At 40.5% G+C, this 21119-nt stretch overlaps 3 protein-coding genes across 3 annotated transcripts in view; 2 read left to right on the plus strand and 1 right to left on the minus strand.

The window, feature by feature from the left end:
* The first annotated feature begins 380 nt into the window (after nt 1-380).
* On the plus strand, nt 381-7306 carry poli (polymerase (DNA directed) iota). The gene is made up of 10 exons (XM_024275510.2): nt 381-789; nt 858-974; nt 2154-2318; nt 3743-3883; nt 3966-4202; nt 4274-4452; nt 4628-4719; nt 4799-4932; nt 5587-5792; nt 6545-7306. The coding sequence occupies exons 1-10, from the start codon at nt 603-605 to the stop codon at nt 7229-7231; spliced, it is 2145 nt and encodes a 714-aa protein (XP_024131278.1). The 5' UTR covers nt 381-602; the 3' UTR covers nt 7232-7306.
* A 147-nt stretch (nt 7307-7453) lies between these two features.
* Nucleotides 7454-14458, plus strand: LOC112148410 (ras-related protein Rab-27B). The gene is made up of 6 exons (XM_024275513.2): nt 7454-7598; nt 7927-8097; nt 9391-9476; nt 12704-12807; nt 12878-13001; nt 14263-14458. The coding sequence occupies exons 2-6, from the start codon at nt 7945-7947 to the stop codon at nt 14441-14443; spliced, it is 648 nt and encodes a 215-aa protein (XP_024131281.1). The 5' UTR covers nt 7454-7598; nt 7927-7944; the 3' UTR covers nt 14444-14458.
* Nucleotides 14459-16803: 2345 nt separating this feature from the next.
* Nucleotides 16804-21119, minus strand: part of LOC112148411 (sia-alpha-2,3-Gal-beta-1,4-GlcNAc-R:alpha 2,8-sialyltransferase) — a gene marked incomplete in the record, with an annotated part of 8944 nt that continues 4628 nt past the window's right edge. The window contains 1 exon segment of the mRNA XM_024275514.2: nt 16804-20071. Coding sequence (XP_024131282.1) covers nt 19789-20071 — 283 coding nt within the window.

A 21119-nucleotide genomic window follows, 5' to 3' on the forward strand; every position in this document is an offset into this window, starting at 1 on the left:
TCCTTGTGTGATGCATGCGTGTTTGTTTGTTAGAGTGTGTATTTGTGGTGTTAGAGGTGAGTGTTCTAAAGGATTCAGTTAAAATTGGTGAGAAGGCCTTAACAGGACATCTCCTGATTGCTCGCAGAGATGCCCCGTCATTGGGGCGGGTGGGGCCCTGCTCTGTAGAACGAGCCCTGTGCTGCCCTCCCTGTGCTGGACGGGTGCTGTGGCGGTGACCCTTGTGGTCAGACTGGGCCTTGGATTAATTAGATGGATCCCCGTAATACAGTTTCTTCACAGCAGTACCAAGCCAGACTGTTTTTTAGACTGTTTTCTTAGAGCTGCAGTTCTTAAGTCTTTGATCAGTTCTTTTTTTAATATTAAATTGAGGGAGGGAGAAGCTGGGTAAAGGAGGGGTACTCATTCTGTAAAAATGTCCTTTTCTTCTTTTGTGTATTTGCTTTTTAACACACTGTCTTTTTAATGTATTTTATTTGATTTTATGATCGGCGCTTTGAGCTTCTTCCGAATGAAAAGCGCTAAAATAAATAAAGTTTGAGAAAGTCTTTGCTGCAAAACTACCGTAAGTTGTGTTAGCGGAAGTGACGTATGTTTCGCGCATGCGTGGTCAGCGGTGCAGCCGATTTGCTTCCGCACACAGAAAATGCAGCGACAGGTGTCTTCAACACACATGTTGTGATTCTATAAACGGGACAGTAAAGATGGACAGCAGCGAAGAGGAGCTGGACGCAGATGACGAGCAGTGGAGGAGCCGCTTCGTGGATTCAGAAGAACCCGCCACTTCCGGTAAACATTGAAGCTTTAAGCTAATTCGCCTCGCGGCTGTCATGAACTTATGTCTCCTCTTTCGTCAGGAATGAGTGTAAATAAGTCCTCAGGAGGTCACAGGGTCATTCTCCACTTTGACCTGGACTGTTTCTACGCTCAGGTGGAGATGATCAGAGATCCTTCTCTGAGGGACGTTCCTTTAGGTAAACAAACCAGCTCCTGGTGGGCTCACGTCCTGTGGTTTCCTGCTCCTGCTGCGTTTTTTTCTTTTTTTAAGTTTCATGCCTAGTATTAAGAATTTTCCCCTCATTTTACTTAATTTAGATGAAATTTTTACCTCAATTCAGACTATAATCTTTAGATGATATCTCTATAGATTCATGTAAAAACACAGTTATGATCAATATTTAAGTTCACTTCCTTCATTTCAATACATTAATTAAATTCTATTTAATGAACTTAATGTTTAATGGATCAAATGTGCCATACACTGTATGTATAAATACAAATACGTTTGTTGTTTGTTTGTTACCTTGAAATAAACAACATTTCAGATTTATTGTGACATAATGGTTCTAGAACAGGGATCTGTATCCTTTGGCTCTTTAGCTTTACAGAAAAATACTAACGATTCAAATAGAGAATCGATTAGTTAGTTAAGTTTCGTCATTTCTGCTAAAGTTTTTAATATGCCAAAACATGAAGGCAAAACGTTTTATTTACTGTCATAGAGATTCTGTAGAAATGTTCTTTAAATGTGTGTTTTTATTGTAAATATATCTAAATAATAGTTTTTACAACCCTTACATGTTGGTAAATTATACTAAAGTGGTTAAGTTTCAAACAAATGCTTTTTAGAACAATTTAAATTGATACAAAATTGTGTTTTGTGCCTCACATCTTTAAAAATGAGATTAAAAAGCTCAGTTTGTTATTTTTAATGTTTTGATTTTTGTCTTAATAATTGAATTCTACTTCAATTTTGTATATATTTGACAGTAAAAGAAGAAAAATTATGTGATAAAAGACATCATGTTTGAGTGTCTTTCATTTTAGTTTAAAGTTACTCTGCAGCAGCAGGATTTTAATTGGCGTGTTTTATTTTGAAAGGAACTTGTGTGTGTGCTGCTTTTAAAAGTAAAATCAATAAAAACAGTTATAGAAACACATAGACAGTGTTGTCCTTCAATATTGCGTCGTAATATTTAGAAGCTGCTTCTCTTAAATAATTTTTCATCGCCACAAAAACATAAATATGGTGTATTTTAACGAGGAACTTTCCTGCTCTCGCTGGATTTTGATGTGGAAGAAACTGGACCAAACGTCTCTTGATGGATTGATTAATTAATTCTTGAAGTATTTTAATTTAAATGTGTCTTCAGGCATCCAACAGAAATACATCATCGTCACCTGTAACTACGTGGCGAGGGAGCGCGGCGTGACCAAGCTGATGTCCGTCACCGACGCCAAAGAAAAGTGTCCGGAGCTGGTTCTGGCGCGAGGAGAAGACCTGACGCTCTACAGAGAGGTTTCCCATCAAGTGACAGGCAGGAAGGCGGAGCCTGACTCAGGCTTTCAGACCGACATCTGTCAACTCTGACAGGAAACGGCGTCTTTACGTTCTGGAAAAACGCATCTTTATGTTGTAATCCAGATTAGTGCTGCCAAACGATCATTTTAATAGTCGACTAATCACCGATCATTTTATACAACTTATCGACTAATCGGGTCATCCGCTAAGTGGATGTAAAGAACACATCTTAACCATCATCAGCTTTAAACTAACTAAAGACAATTGAAAGAATAGTTTAATAAACCTTGAATGAATCTTGCAGCTTCTGTCCTTCATTAAAACAAGATTAAATGAGAAAAGTTGCATTTCCTGCAATAATGCTAGTGTGAATATTTTTTGCTGAAAGTAGTCACTGAAGATGTTGAAGCTTTTTGTTGAAAATGGCGACGAAGTTTACTTTTATTGCTGAAGGAATTTACTGAAAATGCAAAAGTTATTTGCAAAATCTTAAATTTACCAAAAGACTGGAAATTGTGTTAAAGAACTATGAAAGAGCGCTGATGTTGACCTAAATGTTATAAAATGTTGTAGTAAAATTGCTGATAAATCCCCAATAAACGATAATTTAGGAAAAATATTTAGTGTGTGGCTTAAATATGAGCTAAACTCCAAATTAGCCCAAAAAACCTTAGTAGATTTCAAATTAGCCAAAAAAAAGCTAGATCTTTGCTTAAATACTAGCTAAAATCCAAAATAGCCTAAAATTCCTCGGGAAACCAAATTGGCCAAAATCGTTAGCATGTTGCTAAAATAGAAGCTAAACTCTAAATTAGCTTAAAAACCCCAGTAGATAACAAACTAGCCAAAAACATTAGCATAAGTATTAGCTCAATTTTTAAAAAATTACTTTAAAAGCTGAAAACATAACCCATGAATATGTTTAAAGACTTGTTGCTAATCTGCTTAAAATTAAGAAATTTGAAGACTTTCTCATTCATTTCCTATGGGGCATATTTTACTCAATATTTCAAAGCTATAAAGTTTATGAATACCAAAAATACAGTCAGTAATGATCTGAATGTTTTGATACCAAGATTACTGAAATCTCTGAGTTTTTATGAGCTGAAGAACGTACAGAAAGCATTCCTATAGTGTGAATGCTGACTAAGCAATCACACAATTAATTGAGGTTAGCATCTGAAATAAGGAATTCTTTTTCACAAAAGACAAAGTTTTGGTTTCACTGTCACAAATATAAAAAAGTGCATTTTTGGTGCTGAACTCTCACAACTTTGATCAACTTTACTGCACTCTGACTCCATAGAATATAAAGTAACGACTAATCGACGATTAAATTAGCCGATTAATCGACTAATCGTGGCAGCCCTGATCTAGAGAAGGAGAGCCGCTCAGACTGTAGAGTTTCTGGTTGACTTGAGCTTCTGCTGCGCTCCTCAGAGCTGCTGTCGTCCTTCTCTCCTCTGGTGGAGAGACTCGGCTTTGATGAAAACTTCATGGACGTCACAGAAATGGTGGAGAAGCGGATGGCAGAGACGCCTGAAGAGTTTTCGTTTTCTGGACACGTCTATAATCCTTCCAGTGAGTCTGCCGTCTCAGGATCTCCGTTTGGTTGCTGCAGACGGTCAGTTTGCAGCACGCTGAACGGCGTGTTTCTGCACAGACGCACAGATCCGCGCCTCCGATCACCCCCGCCTGGCGTTGGGCTCCCACATTGCCGCCGAGCTGAGGGGCGCCATCCACAGCAAACTGGGCCTGACGGGCTGTGCCGGCATCGCCTCCAACAAGCTGCTGGCCAAACTGGTTTCCGGTACCTTCAAACCCAACCAGCAGACCGTCCTGCTGCAGGAGCACGTCGGCCACATCATGGAGTCCCTCAGCGGAGTCAGAAAAGTACCAGGTACCAAAAACCAGACTTCCTGAAAGCAAAACTTCACCCCGTTACCTGTTCGACCTGGACGCTGTTCTCAGGTGTGGGCCATCAAACGGCTAAAAGACTCCTGCAACTGGGCGTGGTCAGTGTGAAGGAGCTGCAGCTCCTCCCACTCTCTGACCTGGTGAAGGAGTTTGGGGGCGCCGTTGGTCAGCGCTTGAAGAAGCTTTCCCTGGGAGATGACGACTCACCTGTCACCCCCAGTGGGGCTCCCCAGGTGAGCTGGGACGTTCACTGAGCTTAATAAACGACACCGACTTTTATTTGACTAAAAAACTGTTTTGTTGGAATTTAGGGAATAGAATATAAACCACAGAATAAAATTCCTAATAAATAAAGATCAAAGGAGAGAAAAATATTCCTCCGCTCATCTTAAGTTGTGTTTGTTTCAGTCTCTCAGTGATGAAGATTCCTTCAAAAAGATGACCTCCACCGACGAAGTGGTGCTGAAGATCCAGCAGCTCCTCAGCAGCCTGGTGGAAAGGTCGGAGCAACTTCAGCGCCACCGCCGCTCCCAAGTTTGGCTCCTCCTAACGTGTTGGCGTTTTATTTTGGCGGGACAGGATGCAGAAGGACGGCAGGCAGCCTCAAACCTTCAGGCTCACCATCCGCAGATACACACCAACCAACAAATGGTTCAGTCGGGAGAGCCGGCAGTGCCCCATCCCGGGTCACCTGGGGCAGAAGATCTGCTCTGGTGGGGCAACACCTCAGAAACCTTCTGTAGTAAATGTCTTTGGTTTTATTCTGAAACTTTTGAAGTCAAAATGTTGATCATTGTGAAAAAAAGTAAAGAAAAAACATTTTTATCTCAAAGATAAAAAAGAAAAATATATTTTTTTAAATCCTGGAAAGAGTTCCCCATATGAACGTTTTTCAAAGTAAAAGCGGTCACTCACACAACTTTAACATAAACATCATTTATTCACTCATGGAAATAACCTGAAATGTTGCCATTTTCCACCTTCCTGAATAGCAGGATTTCTTTCAGAGATAAAACAAAACCTCAGTCTAATTCCATGCTCTTATTGATGATCCTGGAAAACCAGATTTTAAAAACACTAAATAACAGCTCAGGTAGAAACACAAGAAAATGTGTTTGTGACTTTTATTGTGAAAGTTTTAAATAAAGTGTTGACGTCTTTCAGCTGGTTTAGTGACAAGAAAAGAGACATTTTTAGAAAAATGATCCCTAAAGATGAAGATATTTTTGGATTTTTTTCACTAAAAATCTAAAAATTAAAGTTTTTCTTTATAAATGAACATTATTATTTTATTGCAGTTTTCTGTCGTTTCTTTGAAGGTTTTTTGAGTTTTTCTCCTTCCTGAACATCTGATCCTTTCTCCTCAGGCAGCGCCGAGGACGCCGTCGTCCCGCTCGTCTCTCTGGCCATGAAGCTCTTCCATAAGATGGTGGACGGCGGCGCCTCCTTCCACCTGACGCTCATCAACGTCTGCTTCAGTAACCTGCAGAGCCGAGCCGCCGCCATCGGTGGGAAGGGCGCCATCACCGCGTTCTTCTCGCAGAACCGCTCCCCGGGGAAAAGAGGAACTCAGGTCTCAGTTTTTACCTTCGATTCAGAAACGGCAAAGAAAACTGAAAACTCAGTAGCAGTTTGGTCAGAGACGGAATGTTTCCTCAGGAGTTTCTTGATTAATCTGTTTCTTTAGAGACAGATCTCCTAAAATCAGGATCTTTCACAGATTCATCCATCCTTTCTTGTTCCATTCATCCGTCCAGTTCTGATTCATATATAAGTTGATTTATTTTTTACATTTTGGTTGAAAACATGTTTTTGTTATTAGAAAGAAAAAAATCTTTATCAAATTATTGATTTAAACTGAACCAAAGTGAAAAGTCATTTATTACCTTTTGAATTATTCAATTAGAAACCATCAAAACATTTTTTTTTTCTCACAGGTTTTGTTATGTTACTTTAAATTAAATAAAAATCTGTGCATTTCTATGAAAATCCTCTAAATACTGAACACATATTTACTTTAATCAGTCTCACGTTTGTCCAGTTTTGCTCATTTTTCCAGTTTTTGTCCGATAAATGTTTGTGACATTGTCGACTGCTGACGATGTTTTATCCAGAAACTCCTGAAATGTCGTTTTTCTGCAGCAGCTCGTCTTCCGGTGTTTCTTTAGAGAACGTTCTTCAGAAACGTCCTCAGAGATCTGCTGTCATCATTTATGAGACCCAGGAGATCCGCTCACCTGGATTTGGTTTTCGGGATCGCTGCTGTCGTTCACGTTTTCCGGGTGTGTCCTCTGAGCTCCTCCTCTTTTGCTCTTCCTGCTGCAGGACTCCTCATCTCCGAGCGTGGATGGTCGCTGCCCGGGTCGGCGTGTCGGCCGGCCCGCCGCGGTTCCTCAGGGACGCTCCTCTGGATCTGAGGGGGAATTTCATGGCTCAGAGGGGAAACAAAGCTTCTTTGATGCTCTTCCAGAAACTACAGACGTTCCCCGCGGCGCACAAGGATGCAGTTCTTCTGCAACCGGCAGAACTCTACCAGCAAATGTCGACCCAGAGGTGTTTGAGGCCCTTCCAGAGGAGATCCAGATGGAGCTTTTGGGTTCTGCTTTCCTAAACTCTCCGTCTAGCACCTCCAGCTGCTCCTCGGCCGCTGGTGCTCTCCGTGTGTCTTCTGACAAACCTTCAAAGACGTTCACAGAAAAAAGTTTGGATGCAGAAAAATTCTGGAAGGAACCTGATCCAGCCGACCAAGCAGATCCTTCCTTGACAGGAAGTAGAACCTTCTCAGAGGAACCAGCTTTCTCTCCGTCACCCGACTACGAGCTGCCGGGAAACGTGGATCCTGTGGTGTTCTCCCAACTTCCTGCTGGAATTCAAAGGGAGCTGAGGTCCGAATGGAAGCAGCAGAAGCCGGTTCTGAAGGTCCCGTCCAGCAAAAGGTCCAGCAGAGACACAAAGGCTGTGGGCGGAGCCCGTCAGCTCAATAACCTGCTGAAGTATTTCAAACCGAGTTAGAGGAGACAGAGAGTTCCTGTGAGCTTCAGTCCAGAGGAACCTTCAGCTGTTTGAGAATAAAAGACTGTAACCTGACCCGTCTGTCTGTTCACTTTCAATCCTTCAAAATAAAATATTCTGTTCTTGCAGAGGAAAAGTCTGGAGGTTCTTCTGAACCTTCAGACTTTTCCTCTGGAATCTTCTCCACAGTAGAGAAAGAAAAAGCTTCTTTTCTCCTCCAGCTTCATTTGGGTCCTGCAGGCCTGAAGCTCCTCCCTAAATCACATGGACGGCGGGGTGAGGGGGTCGGCGATGTGCAGTGTGACACCGTTCTATCAAACGCTTTAGGACTGCAGCAGATCTGGATGGACCTGGATACTTCCTGAAGGTGAGACGGCTTTGATCCTGAAGGAAAAACATGCAGATGATTCCAGGAGAATGCACAGATTTGATCTTTTTGAAGTGAATTTGATGTCTTCTGATTCTGTTACCAAACTCTGGTGCTCAAAGAGCCCAAACAGAGAGAGAGAAGTCAGGAGAAGCATTTGACTGCTCATGTGGAATCCGGCTCCAGTCATGTGCTGCTCCTTCTCTGATCAGAGGCTAATGACCAGGCACGTACGAGGTCCCGCTAAGCCTGTCAGATGGTCTGCTGGAGCTCCAGCTGCAGCCGCTCCCAACCGCACATCCAGGTTTCTGAAGCTCCTCTCTGGCAGGTTCTGCTCAGCGGCGCCATGGTGGACTGGGACTACGACTATCTGATCAAGCTGCTGGCGCTGGGCGACTCCGGAGCGGGAAAGACCACCTTCCTGTACAGGTACACCGACAACAAGTTCCACCGCAGGTTCACCACCACGGTGGGCATCGACTTCAGGGAGAAGAGAGTGGTGAGTGACGGTCCTCCCTCAGCAAATCAATCAATCAAGATACTTTATTAATCCCCTGGGGGGAAATTCATTAACCGTAGTGCTTTTCAAGTTTACTCAGTATACTTATACTAGGGACCATGGAAGTACGCTGACTGATACTTCTTCAGACTTCTTCATACTCTTCAATTGATACAATACGTATCACGATACATGTCTAATGATACAATACGTATCACGATACATGTCTGATGACATGATGCATATCATAATCCAAATATCACGACACGTCTCATGATACAATGCGTATCACGATACATCTCATCTCATAACAACCAAAATTATGAGACTGAGGCATGATGGGAGATTTTTAGACTCTTTCATTTTGATTTTTAAATGGCTTTTTATAGCTTTAAATGTTATTTAGTTTTACTTAAAGACTTTTAGGAAACAGTTCTTAGAACTTTCAAGACGTATCTTTCTGTATTCAAGGTTTTTGACATAGTTTTAGACCAAACTTTCAGTATTTTACTTAATCTCCTTTAACAGTGTACTGAATGCATTTAACTAATATAAGTTGATTTAGAAATGTACATTAACCTCTATAATCATTAGCCTCTTGGGATTTACCTTCAGTACAGACAACCATCTCACACTCGGTTTTGAGGAATCATTTTAAGGCATGATGGGAAATTTCTTGGTCCAACGTATTTCCAATGGGGATTTTTTTTCAGGAAAATATTAACCATAAATTAGCCACAGAAGCTTTTGGTACCACAAAAACAGACACACTCCTCACAATGTGAGCTTTACAAAGTACTTTTGATTACATCTTTATAGCTGCTTTTGACTACGAGGAGAAGCCCGTCAAAAATCTGGCGGAATAGCAATAAACTATAATACATTTTTACAACATACTCTGATTGCTTTCAGCAATCAGACAATTAATTAAATATTGTATTGTCGGCATTTTAAATCGATACAAGTATCACCAAATAAAATATCGCAGTATATCATCAAGTCAACTTTTCCCTTCACCCCTTATGGATCCTATATGAAAAGTAAACCTTAATAATACTTGCAAAACACTCAATTTTTAAAATTAATTTACATAAACACTGCATTAAATCTTATTCTTTTTTTTTCTTTTTGCTGCAGAAATTCATGTCAATATTTATATTAGTGTTGATAATATGAGGCCTCTAGAAATATAGAAATCAAAGGATTTATCTGATCGTGTTCATCCAACAATCCAGTTAGAGGTTCCCGTTAGTCTGTACCCTGTTGGGGGTTTCACCTGTCCTCTCCTCTCAGGTGTATCTGGGGACGGGGGCCGATGGGACGAGTGAGAGGAGCTTCAGAGTCCATCTTCAGCTGTGGGACACGGCGGGACAGGAGAGGTACAAAGCCTGCATGTGGAGGTCCAAAAACACAAAATGACCGTGGAAGAAAACTCACCAATTAAACACAGAGTGTGAGATTTGGCAGTTTTTATATTTATATATATCACAATATTGGAAAAGAAAACTTTAATTTTATGAAATCCACCAAACTAAGTCTACAACCACAACTGTAGTTTCATCAGTGGCGGTCTGTCAGGGCCTGCAAGGCCTTCTCTGCTGGCCTAAAAATATCTGAATCACAGACTGATATTAATTATTATTTATTTCCGTGAATACGTATTCTATAATTCCAAATGCTCTGTCTTCGTCCTTTCATTGCTGTCTCCCTGGTTGCGCTGCTTCCAGACGTGTATTTTCCTATTTAAGCATTAACCAATCACATTGCAGCACCATTTGTTGCTAGGGTCAAAGAAATCTGCCCGGAGGCCTTCACAATCAGTTTTGCGGGCCCTGTAGCATAAAATACTTGTCGACCAAACTGTTGCTTCAACCAATCAGATCTGGAGGAGACCACGTGCTAGGCCAGCTAGAAGGCCCACGGAAACGTCAGGATTTTCACGAGCTTTGATTGGACAGCTCGCAGCTCGCTCTGGTTCTGCTGACGGACACAGGTGCCGAGGAGCGGCGTGTCAGGTTTGAAGATGTTACCAGTGGAAAGCGTCTGATCGGCTGATTTTTGGTGGAAAATGAATGTCTGGGTAAAGTTGTGGCACAGTTTTGTCTGGCACGGGTAAAGGAGTTCCGTGACTCCATTGAGCGGGAGTGAAGCTGAAATCTACGAGGCTCCTGAACGCACCGCGGGCGCGTGCAGCGCAAAATCCTCGCGCAAATATTATTTTCCGTACACAGACCTTGATCGATCACAAAAACTGATGTTTGTCACCCTCCTGGACCACAAGAGGCTTCAGGAATACCAGAACATTTTCCAGCTTATCACAGCCACGGAACACTTTCCATCTGCGAAACGCATGGATTCTGCACGACAGAGTGATTGAAATCTTCTTGAGGATAGAAAGGATGGATTTTGTGTTTAAATAATCTGGATTTTTGGTGAGTAAAATTTTGCTATCTCCCTACATAATATTGAAATTTTATCAGGTTATTTTTTATGCTTTTGGTGTGTGTGTGGCAGTTGTACCTGCAGTAGAAGTTTTATTGCCATAAAATAGTTAATGAGGGTTGGGTTGATTCAGATGGAGCACTACTGAAGGCCTAGGTGTGAAATGCACGGCCCGCCACTGAGTTTCATTGACCTTTGACCTTGGAAAAATGCCGCCATCTTGAATTTTCCACAGTATCTCCTTTAGCACCACCAACAAATATAACCTCCTACTAAGAATTTTAATCCATCACTCCATAAATCCTCGACCGTCTTTGAGAAGCTATTGGGAAGAAAATGTAGATTTTGAACGGCGTTAGTGCAACATTCTGGCTAAAGTTACTATTGCTCAAATAGTTTTTACTGGAATATTGGGAAAATTAAATACATATACTTTTGGCTCAAGCTGACAAGACTTGTATAATGTACAATATGAACACATTAGGAATGTGGGCATGGTTAACAAAAACCTCCGTTGCTAGGGAAATTATTTTCACCGATTCTTCTAAAAAGAACATAGACGAGTTCGTCACTGCCAGGCGACCAAAAAATGAAATGGTTGCTATGGAGATGAAACCAACAGATAAGCCGAAGAAGGGGCAGAAGGGGCGTCCGCTCAGCGAAAGGGCGGGCCGCACTCCTGGGTTGTACCACATCCTTCACGTTTATATTCAGGATCTACATGTTTGTGATATTTGTTAGACTTCAACTCTGAATATATATTCATTTAATTTATTTTAACTTTTTTTCTGCATCAGTAAAAATGTTTATTTTCTGTTTTTCTTTAATAATTTTGACTTTTCTCATGTCAGGTTGAGACCAGAATTCTGTTTCAGAATAAAACGTTCCCAATTAAAACGTCTTAATGGTAACATGAACCTCCAGCTGTCTATTCTGTGGCGTGAAGTTCAGCCTCCCTCCAGCTCACTTTTTTTTTTTAGTTCCTAAAAAAACAGAACCTCCTATTCACAGAGATGGAGGTGATTCCTGACGAAGAGCTGAGAGTAAACCCATCGTTTACTAAACATCCATGTTGAAATGAAGGAATCCAAAGGAGCAGCTATGAAGGGAATTTTACATCTTCTAGAATCTCTCAGAAGAGATTACGAAGTAATCCAGCCAAATTATAGGGTCAAAACTATCTTTCTTGGTTGTTTATTGAAGTGATTTATTCCTGAGCGGAGTCACGAGGATCTCTGAGGCCCGTCTGAACTGGCACAGGATGAAGACACATCCTGATCAGGCCTTCGGTCCGTCAGGCTCATTCATGGCTACAACTTACAGGGGCGGAGTTAGCAGTTGGACTTAGAGGGCGAACAGCAACATGGGCCCCTCTGCAGCGGTTGTTTATATCCTTTTAGTCAGGATTTACTAAAAATAATTAAAATGATGAAATAAAACAGTTGGAAAAACTCTTCAAATGACTCCCCCCCCCCCCCCCTTCTAATGATGGAGTGTTAGGACCACCATTAAAGAGAAATAAATAAATAAATAAAGTCGTAAATTATTAGAAAAAAGTCAGCATTTCACAAGAACAAAATCATAAACGTGATTAAAAAGTTGTCATTTTAGTCATAATTTTAGTTGTAAATTTAAAGCTACAGCAGATTCAGTGACATTCTGGATCAGTGTGACGTTCTTCCCATTTCTGTGAATTTTCTGAAGTTTAACATGTTTTATTTGATTGTCTTTGTTGAAACATTTTAAAAGCTGAATTGGACTTTTTTTCTTAATTTTTTTACAGTTTTGTTTCCTAAAATTGTGACTATTTGATCCTGATTTTATGACTTTATTTTGTGAAATTTTGCCTTTTTTTTCTTCAAAATTTTACGATTTCATCCTCGTAACAGTTCAACTGTATTATCATAATTCTTTTTCTATTTGGTCTTCCTGCTAATTAGGAATTTCTTACTATATTTTTGTCTTTTTCTTTCTCACATCGCCCCTTCTTGTTTGTCTCTTTTAGAAGTCTGTCGTTATGCTAGCTTGCTGAGACTGTTGGTAGCTCCTGCAGGAGCAGACGTGAGCCGAGGGTCTTCGTCGGTCTCATGCGAGTTCTGAAATCCCAGGATCAGAAATGCCAGCGAGGCTAATCCTCTTTCCTCTGATGAAACTGTGTTTGCAGGTTCCGCAGCCTCACCACGGCGTTCTTCAGAGACGCCATGGGCTTCCTGTTGATGTTCGACCTGACCAACCAGCAGAGCTTCATGAACGTCAGGAACTGGATGAGTAAGTCTGTCTCTCTCTCGTGTCTCCTCGGCGAGGTCGCGCTCAGATGACCTTCTGTGTGACGCGTCAGGTCAGCTGCAGGCCAACGCGTACTGTGACAGTCCAGACGTGGTGCTGGTGGGCACTAAGGCAGACCTGAAGGACATGAGGAACGTCCAGGCCAGACAGGCCCGGGAGCTGGTGGAGCGATACGGGTGAGCAGAGGAACTCCAGCGTTCTCGTCCAGGATACAAGATGGAATTTATCACTTTGACCTCACTTTTAAAATATTAAAAAATAATACATTTGAATTTTGTATCAAAAATGCATTGCAGAAAAAGGATATTTATCTTTCTATTAACAAAGACAGGCTGACACTGAAAGGCTGTGAGTCCTGAAAGTGTCCACCAGATGGCGCCACTTTCCAAAAGGGCCTTAAACTTTCTACACTGTGATGACAGTAATAAAAGTATGGATAATTTAGTTATTTTATTCCTTAAAATGTATTTAAAGTCATTCCATGACGTTAGACGTTACGTTAGATGTTACGTGTGTTAGACGCCACATGATGTTAGACATTTTGTTTATTTAATCTTTTTATTTTCAGTATTTTTAAGGAATTGATCATTTAAAATAAAAATAATATAAACTCTTTAGTATAAATAATGAAGCAGCTTTTGTGATTAGACACTTTTTTTCTCTGATAACAAAATAAACAGAAGAATTAAGGTGGTAAATATCCAGATTATTAAAGTAAAATAAATTTAAAAACTTTTCAAATCTAAATATTCTCACTTTTTTCCTGCAGCTGTCTAAAAATACAAGAAAATAATTGTTTCTGTTGTATTTTTCTCTTATTTTAAAAATGACTTCCCCCTTTCTCTCTCTATTATACATTTAAATTTTATTTTAACTCTAGAAAACCCACAGGGTTAAAATTGTTGCTCTGTCTTTAAACATGTTTGTTCATGGTTTTCTATTTTTTTTATAATTTAATGTATTATTATTTTCTATTTTTAATGGTTAATTATCTATCATTTTTTTCCATATATTTTTTTACATTTAATTTTAATTGTATTATTTTTCTATTTTAAATATATTATTATCTTTTTTAATTTTTTTTTTACTTTATTTTGGCTTCTGTTCATTGCTATTAATTTGACCAAAACTAAAGTCAAGTTGTATTTAAGATTCCTCCAAATAATTAATCTCTAAATATTTAAATAATTTATTCTCTGAAATATTTCCCATTTCTAAATCATTTTTATGAAATAAAACCACATTTTTGGATATTTCTGGAGTTTTGCATGTAGATTCACCAGTTTACCACCAGATGGAGCCATTCTGCAGCTCTGACATCGTTTTTTTCCATCTGAACGAGTCCTCTCTGTCTGAACCTTTTCCATTGGGATCATTGATAGCAGTGAATAATCTTTTCTGTTTAAACTACAAAGTCCCTCCTCCTCCATTTCCCAGCATCCCTTACTTTGAGACCAGCGCAGTGACCGGCGTGGGCGTGGAACAGGCCGTCACCGCCCTGCTGAACCTGGTGATGAAGAGGATGGAGCAGGGGGCGTACGGCTCCGAGCCCAACGGCAGCCGCACCTGCAGCCACGAGGTGGAGGAGGCGCCAGTCAGGAGGAGGTGCGCCTGCTGATGGAGGAGGAGGAGGCGCCGGTCAGGAGGAGGTGCACCTGCTGATGGAGGTGGAGGAGGAGGGGGTGAAGGAGGCGCCGGTCAGGAGGAGGTGCGCCTGCTGATGGAGGAGGAGGAGGAGGGGGTGGAGGAGGTGCGCCTGCTGATGGAGGAGGAGGAGGAGGAGGTCTGAAAAGCTGTAAAGAAGCTGAATTTGTGTCAATTCTTTTTTATCCATCTTTTGTGAATTTCTACCTCGAGGTTTTCCCACCTAATAATCTATAAATTCACATTTTAGATCTTATTTTCTGCTTTTTTTTAAAGAAAGTTTTATAAAATTCTAAAAAGTTTAGTATCTGATTAAATTATATTTAGTATAATTTAAGCACTTTTATTTTTGAAATCAAACATAAAATTCAATTTAGCAGAAATAAGTCCACAAATATGCAGTCAGAGATGGAGAAAAGAAACATCTTCACGAGTGGAACTGAAGTTCTAATGATGTAAACACCCTTCAGTTTTGAGTTTTTCACAATAAAAGCATGCCTGATTCTCGATTTAAATGTATTTTCAGATGGTTTTTCTCGACGGGAATATTATTTGAGGTTAATAATAAAGTAAACGTTTATGGAAGTTGTTTTAATATAAAAAGCATAGAAAGTGATTAAAAAAGTCAAATTTTTAAAGAAAGGGTTGAAAGTTTACAAGAAAAAATGTGCGCAGAGAAAGTATTTTGTGTTTTTTTTGCTTTCAATTCCAATAAAAGATGTGGAGGCGGAGCTTCGTGGATGTTTGTTTTTTTCCATCAGAAAGTTGGACAGATTTGTGTTGAATGAGCTGATCATATTCTGGATTTCTTCCTGTTGAAGCTCATTGATGCACTTCTGTGGATCTGGACTTCTCTGCTGGATTCTTGAGGATTCTTGAGGAGCTTCAGCTCCTCCTCTTCACCGCTTCCTCCCAGCAGCTTCAGCTTTGTTCCTCTAGTAGATCCGGAACAGATGGATCTCTTGTCTGCACCGTTTTGTGCGTTGAAGTGACTGTTTCTGCTTCCCAGAAGTCTGGACTCTGATCTTCAGCTCCTGTGTTTGCAGAGACCGTAGTCGTCTGCAGGTCTGATGGGGGAAACAGGGAGTGGAAGCAGAAGAAGAAGTTCTCAAAGTTCAGCTCAGAAAACGATGGACGGATGAAGCTTCACGAAACGTCAAAACACTTGAACAAATTTAGCCAAAATAACCTAAAATTATGGTAGAGTTAACAGAGACAGCACAGGTCATGTGACTGTGGGACTCAGTGAAAACGCTATTCCTCACTGCCCCCTAGTGGACATTTAAGGAAGTGGAACTGCATTTGCAGTGAAGGATGTGGTTTATTTGGTTTCATAGGCTCATAAATGCAGTTAAATTTGCCCTTATTATTTGTGTTTAAGCTAAAAAATATTTAATTAAAGTTCTTTAAAAGTATGCAATCAATTTTTCCTCCCAATGAAGGTTCAAATTCTTTTGGTAATTCGGTTTTACACTGAAGCCTAATCAATTTAATCGATTTTATTAGGGATGGGGATCACCAGTCATTTCCAGAATCGATTTGATTCGACTAATTTATTTTAAATACTTTAAAAATTGAATTGAGTTTATATGGTTTACACATTTAAACACATTTGTTATTAAATACATTATATTCTACTACATGTTTTGAATATATTTATATTAATCTGATCCAGTTCACATATTGTAAAATGTATCAGTGAAATAATGAAATCGTTATTAGCATACAGCGTTACATAAATTCTCAAACAGAAACTCCAACAATTGTTCTGCTTCTCCTGGAGGGCGTTTCAGTTTGGCCACTAGGTGGCGATCACAGTATAGCATTACACATTATTTCATAAGAAGAAAGAAAAAAAACTGTTTTGGACCACAAATGGTTACTTTAAAAATATATTTCCTTTAAAGAGTTTTGGACATTCATATAAAAGATGATAATTTAGTCAGCAATGTATGTTTTGGTTGACCGAGTGTTAGCATTAGTCGTTCTATGGGAAATCCCATTATACGTTAGCATCAAGCTAGTGGACTGTAGCTTTATGGATTAGATCGATCTATGTTTTTATTGATCGATTATTGATCAATTAAGTTTGGATCGATTCATCAATTTTATCAACCATCTGTGATAAATATCACTTATTTTTTGTGCCCTATTTATTAACGTGTTAAGATCTTGTGACTGAGATAAACCTAAATGGGACAAATTAAGTTTTCTGAACTGATAATAGAGGAAATATTGATTTTATTCCTCAGAGTTAAATAAAGTAGATTTTTTGTGTTTTTTTTACCACAGTAAATGTTAAAGGGTTTGATTATGAAAAAAACCATGACATGATTTTTATGTTTTCAGTGATGGTTGTTTAATGCACAGAGAGTTCTACAGTTTCTTTCTTGCTGGATAATACAAACCTCACGAGCTTTGGTTGCACTGTTATCACCCGTTCTGCAGGTTGACTGAATACTTATGAACAAAAACGTTTGACACTGGAGACGAATCTAAAGAACATTCATGGAGTCGAGAAGGTGTTAGTGTCACACAACATTCAAGAAACCAGCTTCTGTCTTTGGTTTAACAAACAAAACTGAAAGAAAAGAAAAGCAAAATGTGAAATATTTGTTTCCTTTTCTATGGAGATTCACTTTATGATCATTACGGAGCCCCTGAAGGGACATTAAAGTGAAGGGGAAAAAAATTCTGGCTAGTATCTGGTGTGCACCAGGTAGGAACCAGATACTATTTTATTTTTATGTACCAGCTGGTAACCAGAAAAAAAACTCTTGTTATCATCTGGTGCGCACTGGATAGTAATGGGTGTGCACCAAATAGAAATCAGATATGATTTAGTTACTACCTGGTGCGTACCAGATAATAACCAGAAGAAAAACTTTTTGGGAGAAAAAAATCTGGTGCGCACCAGATAGCAACTGGTGCGCACCAGATAATAACTGGTGCGCACCAGATAGTAACCAAATACAATCAGGTTACTATATGGTGTGTACCAAATAGTAACCAGAAAAACACATGAAAAAAGAATTCTGGTTACTATCTGGTGTGCACCAGATAGTAACCAGATAGTAAGATCCCAGATACAGAAAAAACATTTGTTTTTAGAAAATAAATCCTGGTAACTATCTGGTGCGCACCAGATACTTTCTGGTGCTCACCAGATAGCAACCAGAAACATTTTTTTTTCACTATGATGTCCCTTCAGGGGCTCCGTAGATCATAATTACACTTCTGAGTGATTTTGAAACCACACACTTTGTCCTTTTCAACAAGAACGGACAGAATGGGTTTATGTACAGCTGCCTCTGCTGCTGCCCTCAGTCCAGCAGTGACCCGAGCGCTCACGGCTGCAGGGCAGAGAAGCACATGTTGGAGTCATGAGGCAGTCATGAGGCCTCCGCTCTCCGGCTTATTTCAGTCTGCAGGACAAACGAGCCGTTAAAGGGCTGCAGATTAGCTACGGTAACTATAAAACATCCAGATTAATATTCATTCAGTCTGACTTTGTTACGTATGAAGTCAGAGACCCAGAAAGCAACATTCCTTCATTAAAAACACTGTGCAAACCAAGAAGAATCACATTAAAATCAGATTTGTACAAAACCAACCTGTTAGCGAATGCATGCAGTTATAAATAGATTATTTTCTTTTGTACAAGATGCATACAAGGACATTTATTCACTTTCATGTCGCTTTTCTTCACTTAATAAATTTTTTGTTTATTTCTCCTTATAGAGATGGTTTTAAACTCAATCAAATTCAAATGAAGATCAAATGTTTCGGTCTATTATTAGGGCTTTTAAATTGATAGAACGTTGATCAATAAAAATGAAGACAAGAAAGTTTAGTACGAAATTCAAAAGAGTTCAGTCACAGGAGAAACGTTTGCAGGGCAGTTGTGTTAGCTCCTCAAAACTCGGAGGGAAATTCTAAAACTTAAAATCCAGTCAAATTTCCAGTGAAAGAAACCCGATATGGAAAATTACCCATCATGCTCCTGTTGGAACGACAGTTAAAGGCGTTTCTTAAATCCCTGCTGTATCAAATTTGATACGCCACTTTCAAAATGGTTTTACTAAAACATACTTTCTGAAATTTACATTTGTATCCACCCAGTACCTGTCCCTGTTCATGTTTCACTGTTATGTTATCATGTTTTTCTTTACTAAACCTTTTCAAATTTAGCAAAGATTTTCTTCAAAAACTTCGTATCCAATTTCTGAAACATGACAGCCTTGTAGTGTCACAGAAGGCCCTCTAATGAGTGAATTACTGCCCCCTGCTGGATTATCTGTACACTGCATGTATCTGATTGTATACATCAGGTTTTCAGGAAAACAAATATTCCACTGCTCCCGTGGAGGCAGACGAACTCATGTATCAAATACGTTATCGGGTCAAATGAATCAGGAGTTTGAAAAAGATCCTTTTTATAAAATACAATGGGCGGAGCCACAAGTCCCCCCACGAACTGTGAGGGAAAGGGGGCGGGGCTGCTTGATCCCGCCCACAACTCAGAGCTGACTTGCAGAAACTATGTCCTCGAAAACGACACAGATTTTTAGATTTTGTCCAAAAACGGCAGATGTTGAGACGACGATCGGAGTGGGACGTTTGTAAACTTGTCTGGATTAATAGCTTAAGATGCTAACAGAAAGTTTGCTCATGCCAGTTGTTGCAGCAGGTGCAGTAACGCTCGCCTTCTGTCACGACGGTTCCACTAACATATCCAGGACAGAGAAGAAAAATACCCTGACAACTTTAAAAACATGCTAGGTTTATTCTGAAACATGACCTAAACTTTCAAAATCCCTCCGGAAGCCTTCAGCGTTTCTCTCCTCGTTCGTTTTGTCACTGGGATTCTCAGAACCTAATGTAGGCCGAGCAGGTGCTGCCTTCATAACACAATCTATGGCTTACTGTTGGAATGTTGGTCATCGTTTCAAGACTTTGAAGTTTTAGCGAATCGCCTCAAAAGAAAGAAAAAGACACGCGTGTTCAGAGACGTCTGTAAACCATCGAGAAAGACCTGAAAGGAGGTGGAAGTCTGTCATCGAACAGGATCGGACGAAGGAAATAAAACACTGATCTAACTCTTCCCTGAGATTAGGCAGTGTACAGAATCTACGTTAAAGGTGAGGCCGGCGTTTCCACGGAAACCCTCAAAGCCAAAGTCATCAGCAGCCATGCAAAGAACAGGAACATCAGCGACAACAACAAACCGAGGGAAAGAGCGGGTCCACAGCCTGGAGGGGTCTGACATCTTCAGGTGAGGTGAGGGCCGACCACGCGGTCCGTCCGGCGCCGCTCCCACTATGTACAGTGGGACAGGCCCAGTTTGGTCACGCCCTCCCGGTGCAGCTTGTACAGCAGCTTGAACTCGCTGGGCAGCTGGTGCGTCTCCTGCCACTTGGTGGTGAACTTGGTCCCTTTCTTGTCGTAGTAGTGGTACGGCAGCTCCTTCCCCGTGTTGGGGTCCCAGCCGAAGGGCCAGAAGCCGTACAGGTGGATCTCGTCGCACATGGCGAACGCCAGCGTGTACATGAGGATCCCGGTGCTGAGGCGCTTGGGAGACAGGTTCTTCGTCTTCCAGTATCTGTGAGGAAAACAGACGGATCAGAGATCTCCAGAGACCGCCTGATCTCATGACCACATTTCATTAGGATCCATTACGATCTGATCTGTTTACATCAGTTATCATCTGATTCAGTCCATTTACACCAAGAAAACAACAAATACGTTTACATTTTTATTAGATTTATTTGTTAAAAAGAATTGAGTAGAAAACACATTTAATGTATTGTTTATTACTAACCATAAAACTGTTTTATTATGGCAGAAATCCTCCTGGTTCTTGAGAGTTTAGGTCCGATCATCTGAGTTCTCATCCATCTATCTGTCCATCGATCCATCCATCCTTTTGTCCATCCATCTGTCCATCCATCCATCCATCCATCCATCCAGCCATCCATCCATCCATCCATCCATCCATCCACCCATCCTTCTGTCCATCCATCCATCCATCCATCCATCCATCTGTCCATCCTTCCATCCATCCTCTGTCCATCCATCCGTCCGTCCGTCCGTCCATCCATCCATCCACCCATCCGTCTGTCCATCCTTCCATTCATCCATCCGTCCGTCCATCTCTTCATCCGTCCGTCTGTCCATCCATCCCTTCATCCATCCATCCATCAATCCATCCATCCATCGGTCCCTTCATCCATCCGTCCATCAATCCATCTGTCCATCCATCCATTCATCCATCCATCCATCCATCAATCCATCCATCCATCCATCCGTCCCTTCATCCATCCGTCCATCAATCCATCTGTCCATCCATCCATTCATCCGTCCCTTCATCCATCCGTCCATCCATCCATCCGTCCATCAATCCATCTGTCCATCCATCCATTCATCCATCCATCCATCCATCCATCACACCAGGTGTGTGACGCCAGTTAAAGAATACTTTTTCATTCACCTTTGAATCTTTTTCTTTTACAGCCTTTAAGATAATCCATGACAGACTTTGTGTCACAGAATTCCAGCTGATCTTAAACCGGAATTATCAATTTCTCCCCCATGATCAAATTTCAACCGCTTACATTGAGAAGGACACTAACTACATCACGACCAAATCT

Source organism: Oryzias melastigma, linkage group LG9, assembly GCF_002922805.2.
Source record: "Oryzias melastigma strain HK-1 linkage group LG9, ASM292280v2, whole genome shotgun sequence".
Taxonomy (NCBI): domain Eukaryota; kingdom Metazoa; phylum Chordata; class Actinopteri; order Beloniformes; family Adrianichthyidae; genus Oryzias; species Oryzias melastigma.

Coding starts and splice junctions, on each gene's coding strand:
- poli (XM_024275510.2), top strand. CDS start 603: ATGCGTGGTCAGCGGTGCAGCCGATTTGCTTCCGCACACAGAAAATGC. Junction 975..2,153: donor TCTGAGGGACGTTCCTTTAG/GTAAACAAACCA, acceptor ATGTGTCTTCAG/GCATCCAACAGAAATACATC. Junction 5,793..6,544: donor CGGGGAAAAGAGGAACTCAG/GTCTCAGTTTTT, acceptor TTCCTGCTGCAG/GACTCCTCATCTCCGAGCGT.
- LOC112148410 (XM_024275513.2), top strand. CDS start 7,945: ATGGTGGACTGGGACTACGACTATCTGATCAAGCTGCTGGCGCTGGGC. Junction 12,808..12,877: donor GAACGTCAGGAACTGGATGA/GTAAGTCTGTCT, acceptor GTGACGCGTCAG/GTCAGCTGCAGGCCAACGCG. Junction 13,002..14,262: donor GAGCTGGTGGAGCGATACGG/GTGAGCAGAGGA, acceptor TCCATTTCCCAG/CATCCCTTACTTTGAGACCA.